Source organism: Rhincodon typus, unplaced genomic scaffold (assembly GCF_021869965.1).
Source record: "Rhincodon typus isolate 14 unplaced genomic scaffold, sRhiTyp1.1 hic_rhity00002024, whole genome shotgun sequence".
Taxonomy (NCBI): Eukaryota; Metazoa; Chordata; class Chondrichthyes; order Orectolobiformes; family Rhincodontidae; genus Rhincodon; species Rhincodon typus.
In genome coordinates, this window is record NW_025967662.1 from 17,870 (window position 1) to 24,228 (window position 6,359).

The 6,359-nt window shown below is 41.5% G+C and overlaps 1 protein-coding gene across 1 annotated transcript; it reads right to left on the minus strand.

The window, feature by feature from the left end:
* Positions 1–3,345: 3,345 nt before the first annotated feature.
* LOC109929974 (methylthioadenosine phosphorylase) lies at positions 3,346–6,124 on the minus strand (the record flags this gene model as incomplete). The annotated part of the gene is made up of 2 exons (XM_048592914.1): positions 3,346–3,585; positions 5,991–6,124. Coding segments are annotated over 2 exons (374 nt in total), but the record flags the coding sequence as incomplete, so codon positions are not given.
* Positions 6,125–6,359: the final 235 nt, after the last annotated feature.

Below are 6,359 nucleotides of genomic sequence, written 5' to 3' on the forward strand. Positions count from 1 at the left end.
GGGGAGAGTGTGCAGACTCCGCACAGGCAGTCGCCCGAGGGTGACATCGAACCCGGGTCCCTGGTGAGGCAGCAGTGCTAACCACTGAGCCACAGTGCGGCCCCAAAGCCTAGACCCTAATTTCCTTCTAACTTTAAAAGCAAATGTTAAGTGTCTGTTCCAGATGAAATGTGACTGGTCATCGACGTTAAGCAACACATGATTTATTTAAACTCTGTAGTTAACATACAACCAAAGAAAGAGGAACTTGGAAAAACTTAACTCTACTGGAAAACTTAACAGAATAATAGATACAGTAACTATTACTAATTAACTGTTCCAATATAGTAACATCCCATAAACACAACCCTTGGCAAAAAGGCAAATTCAGACACAGATTCTCACATGCAGTTCTCCAATCCAGGAGAAATTCAGAGAGAGTAGCAGCCAGGAGACATTCACTGAAGCTTCCAACTCTGTTGAGGCCCCAATACCTTCTGTTGCTACTGAAAAACCAAAACCAGAAATTCAAATCTGTGACAGCTAGCCACACCCGTTCAGGCTGCTAAAAAAAAACCCAAGGCTTCTCAAGCTGTTTACTCAAGTCGTCTTAACTAGTTAGCTCGACGCCTCTTGTTCAATCTCTCTCTCAAAAGAAACCAGGACAAAATAACCTCTTAAAGCTACAGCATCATCAAACCAGATAAGTGAAATACTTTCATAAACTAAAAACAGTTTATATTTTAAAAAATTATGATGGCCATTTCTGATTGGTGCAAAAACCCACTGGTGTAAAAATAGTTTTTGATATTCACCATCGTTGTAAGTATATTTACTGACAGTAGCTATTAGTGTAAATCTATCTTTTGGCAAAGCTTGAATTGTGCAAGCGTACTGACTAGCATTTTCATGGTCAGAAGTCACACGACACCAGGTTATAGTCCAACAAGTTTATTTGAAATCACAAGCTTTCTTAGTGCTGCCCCTTATAAACCTGTTGGACTATAACCTGGTGTCGTGTGACTTCTGACCTTGTCCACCCCAGTCCAACACCGGCACCACTACATCACAGCATTTTCAGGTTAGTGGAAATAATTCTGCTAGCCACACAAGATGAATGGGAATATATTTGCTCGATTACCTAGTTATCTGCTAACAATTCTAGGTTGTGCCCTTACTACCATACGAGCGAATGTAAATATCTGGCAGTTCCTCGCAAGATTTAATAAGCCTGATTAAAGACATTTGCTGTTTGTAAAGGTGCTTTAAGAAGTTCATCCTACATTTGATTTTTTTAGCTGTCAAGACTACCTTAACCACACAGATAGCTGGTAATGTAGATGTTTCAAGCTAGAACGAATCAACCGAGTAATTATTATTTACCTACAAAATGGCTTGCAGTAAGATTTTATTACTATAATTTTGGCAGCCTTTTGTATCATAAGATGATGGTTTTGATGACTGCATTTGATTACTCATGGTAGTTATTGAACTCTGCATGCTAGACAGAAAGTAACTCCGTATTTTTCACTTCTCAGTCTAATTATACTATATGAAGTTAGAACATAAGGACATATTCTTGTCAGTTCTAACACTCTTCCAGTAAAATAATGAAACTGCAGCTCCCTCTGTGGCTTGCCCTAAGCTATCCAGATCCACAGTTTCCAGTTTCATCTCCTGGGAGGAGATGAATTGGCAGATTTCAAGTAGTGAAGCATGAATTAGTCACATGCCATGGGAAATGCATGTGCAGACTTACTGTAAGAACTGAAACACGATGCGTTGTGATACTGTCAATAACCAAAATGAAGTGTCAACATGAAGAATCTCCTGAGACAACAAACAAATGCTGTATAATCAATAAAAACCGAAAGAACTGCGGATGCTGTATATCAGGAACACAACAGAAATTGCTGGAAAACCTCAGCAGGTCTGGCAGCATCTGTGAAGAAAAACATCAGAGTTAACATTTCGGGTCCAATGACCCTGAGTTCTGAGGAAGGGTCACCGGACCTGAAACGTTAACTCTGATTTTTTTCTTTACAGATGCTGCCAGACCTGCTGTCCTTTTCCAGCAATTTCTGTTTTTGTTCCTGTATAATCAATACTCCTGTAAAATTTAGCATCTTCACTAAGACAGGGCCAAAGCTTCAAAAATGCATTGCATAATGCATTTAATACTGTACTTGAGAGTTTCTACACATGTCAAAATAGAAGTAATATTAATGTGAAACTAAGTCTTGGTCAGCCTAATGCCTTAGTCAGTGTGTTACATTCTTATAAAATGCTGCAGTCAGCATCCTAATGTAAAACAGCATAACGTTACAACATAACCACACGTTTTTTTTGGCTGCACATTATGTTTCCTTCTGACTAACAAAATGATTTGTGTATCTTTTAGCAAAATATACAAGCATGTCGATATTTATGTTCAGGAGACATTTCAGGAGTCTGTCGACTCCTGTCTCCAATGACTCCCGGCCTCAGCACAGACGCAATGAGGGATCCTCTGGCTTGGCATGGCCACCTCCCGGGGTGTCCTCTGAGCCCAACTTGGCAGTCTCCCAGCCTAGCATGGCCTCAGCATGGTCTCCCGGTCTTGAGATGATTCCAGAGTGATCTCCCAGCCTCATGAACCTCGAGGCGAAGCTAGGTGTGGTCTGGAGCCAATGCCCTGTGGGACTGGAGGCTAGGTGTCAGCATAGTCTGACTTGCTTTGAACTTTTATTTCTGCAAAGTTGGACTTTTTATTTCTCTATTTTCTAAGATCTTCTAATTGAAGAAGCCGCACCTAGGTACCTTTGTACCTAAGATGGTGCTGTAAGTGGTAATTGTAAACTTCTCATTGTACTCATTTGACTACATGTGATAATAAAGCTAACTGTAAATAAAAAATTCTAAAAAAAATTTACTAAAAGACTGAACAGAATTTGAAAGCTGAGTATCAGGTTTAAATTCGGGAATGTAACCTTAGGTTCAGATGAAGTCAGTTTAGTATAAAAATCATGGAAATAAAACTGGGATCCTAAGGCACATTAATGTGGATGCTGGAAATCCAAAATAAACAAAGAAAATGATCAAAATCCACAGCAGGTCCGACAGTATCTGTGAAGAGAAAAACATTAGCTTGCTTTCTTTCCTCTCAGACGCTGCTAGATCCACTGTGGTATCTCCAGCATCTTCTGCCTTAATCTAAAACAGAGTAGTGTTTTAAACAGTTGTCACGAGAAGCATCGGTTATTCTTGACACAGTTCATTTGTTATACTTACCCTCCCCACTGTTAGCAACAAGGTTACACTGTGACACAACAACATCTTTTGTTGAGGTGTTCATTCATTATTTTAAAAACTGTATATGGTACTAACCGCTTCTTCATGCTCTTTCCAGCAGTCATAGTCAGTTGCCATAGCAATGCTGGCATAGCAGATGCCTGCTTCCTTAGCCAGTACCACTTCAGGAACAGTGGTCATGTTGATGACATCACCTTGCCAATGACGAAACATCAGACTCTCCGCTCGCGAGGAGAAACGGGGACCTTCAATTGTAACCATGGTCCCCTTCTCATGGTGTCTAATTCCCAGTTTCTTTACAACGTCCAGCAACACCTTAAATTCAAATTGATAAAATCAGTTGAATGATTGGGGATTATCACCCGCCAACAATGCTGATAAGACAGCAATACTTCGAAAAGCTCAAGGAAGCTCAATGCAAAGGCCCAAATAAAACCACCAGCAGTAAGTATAAAAGTATTCTTATGAGCAAACACAGTTTTTTTTTAAGCAGATATCTGTGTCAACCACATGATGTATGTAGGAGAGTGCAGCTGAACTGCGTTAGACCCAGGATATGCTATTTTTTTCAGAGAAGCGCTGCACTAAGGACAAGAACTAGACTGACATGGTGGTAAATGCAGCTGTTTTATATTCTCCACCCAATGTTCCAAACACTGACTTTGTGTCCAGATCAAACTGCAGCCGATAAAGACCAACTCAGTTCCATCATAACACACCCAGGTGACAAGTCCATTGCTGAGAGCAAGGACTCCACTGGTTCCAACGTGTGTCATTGGGCACTTAAGGGAGATCAATCCTCACCTCCTGACTCCTCAAAGCCTGTCCACCATCTACAAGGCACAAGTCAGGAATGTGATGGAATACTCCCCACTTGCCTGCATGAGTGCAGCCCCAACAACGCTCAAGAAGCTTGACACCATCCAGGACAAAGCAGCCCGCTTGATTGGCACTACACCCACAAGCATCCACTCCCTCCACCACCGACGCTCAGTAGCAGCAGTGTGCACTATCTACGAGATGCACTGCAGAAATTCACCAAAGATCCTCAGACAGCACCTTCCAAACCCACGACCACTTCCATCTAGAAGGGCAAGGGCAACAGATATATGGGAACACCACCACCTCCAAGCTCCTTTCCAAGTCACTCACCATCCTGACTTGGAAATATATCGCCGTTCCTTCACTGCTGCTGGGTCAAAATCCTGGAATTCCCTCCCTAATAGCATTGTGGGTCAATCCACAGCAGGAGGAATGTAGCGGTTCAAGAAGGCAGCTCACCACCACCTTCTCAAGGGCAACTAGGGATGGGCAAGAAATCCTGGCCAGCCAGCGATGCCCATGTCCCACGAAATGAATAGAAAAAAAAAGAGATCAAGTGGCACAAAGGTCTCCTGGCACTTTATCAAAAAAGTGAATGGAGTTCTCCTCTTGTTCTGGGCAACATTAATCCCTCATCTGACGCCACACTGTTACTTGCAAATTATTCAAAAAACGCACAACATAAATGTAAATTATTTATTTAACACATGATGTTGAAGCTACACTTATCTATGCTTATGCATGGGCTTAAGATTAACCTCTTGTTCTGGCATCTGACTGTCAATGAATGAGAACAATAGCAAAAAGTGCTGACGAACTGCCTTGTTATATTTCCTATTTGAAATATTTTTACTGTCATAAATTGCTGTGTGTGCGCTGGTAATAGTATGACAAGGGGAATACGCACCAGCAACCTTAATGAACAGCAAGACCAAAAGTCAACACTGTTAGCCAAGAAGATTTAAAGATCCAGACAACAAAAAACAGAGGAACAACAAAGTTAGGAATAAGGAGAAGTAGAGTTAAAAAGGGAAGTTTGGATGAAGAGAGGAAAGATAACAGAAAAAAAAAGATTTTCTCTTATGTGTCAATTTTAAAAACCTCTAACAATTTATTATCTGCAGAAATAAGACTAATCAATAAGAAAGAAGGTACAAGTGTTCCATTTCTGGTCAGAGAGGCTGAGTAGCATTTCAGGAACATACATCTCATCACTTGTCTTTATGGTGCTGTGGCAGTTTTATTGGCCAAACTTCCTGCAGTAAGCTTAATCACTGATTGAATTCCATTAATAACGGATACAAAGGGAGGTGTGCAAAAGAGAGGAGAGGGGTCATTGCTAAATGTCACAAATTGCCTGCGTTCTCATTGAAGGGTGTAAAACAAACTTGAAGAAAACTAACAATCCCTCCCACCCACGCATTCCCTCATTGTCCCCCAACGCTTCTCCATTCAAACTTACACTGTCCATTCTGGAAGCAAGCCTACGGCATCAATGTATGTTGGGAATATGCGATGTGAGGATGAATGCAGGATGTGGGGGACAGCAGGATATAAGCTACAAAAGGAGTGGGGGATACACAGTGAGTTGAAGCCACAAAGCAGGACAGGGGAAAGTGAAGGGAGGAAGTGGTGGGGGAGATGGGAAGGGGAGGGGAAAGGAAGGAAAGAAAGGAGGGGAAGGTGGGAAGGGGAGAGACAAGAGTAGGGTAGGATGGAGGGAGGGAGGACCTGGGAGGGACGGAGTAAGACACAGGGAAAGGAGTGAGAAGGGAATTGAGGGGTTGGAGGTGAGAGAGGAAGGAGTTGGGGGGGGGGGCATTTAAATTTTGTTGCATTATCTGTGGTTCAAGTTGGCAAGATAACCATCTAATCCTATAGCATAATGTGATACTCACCTCTCTGGATTTCCTGCAGAAAGGATCAGCCATTGAAATGTGACAAACTCCAACTGGACTTGCTGAACTTCCGTCATAGAACGTCTGATGCCTTTTTGTTGTTCTGTGATTTAATGAACCAAAATTATATAACGCTTATGGAATTACAGAGCACTTGTGTGATTGATGATTGAAAAACTGCACCTTATAAAAACAATCTTCCTCAGAAAACATCTCATGAATTTGTCCACTTCCATTTTGTGTGGCATCTTGTCCATAATAAATAATGCCAAAGGAAATCAGAACATCTTCATTATTTATTAGCTACACACTAGCAGCATCATACAAATTTCCTTTGTGGTCAGTTGCTCTTTAGTCTTTTGAACAAGC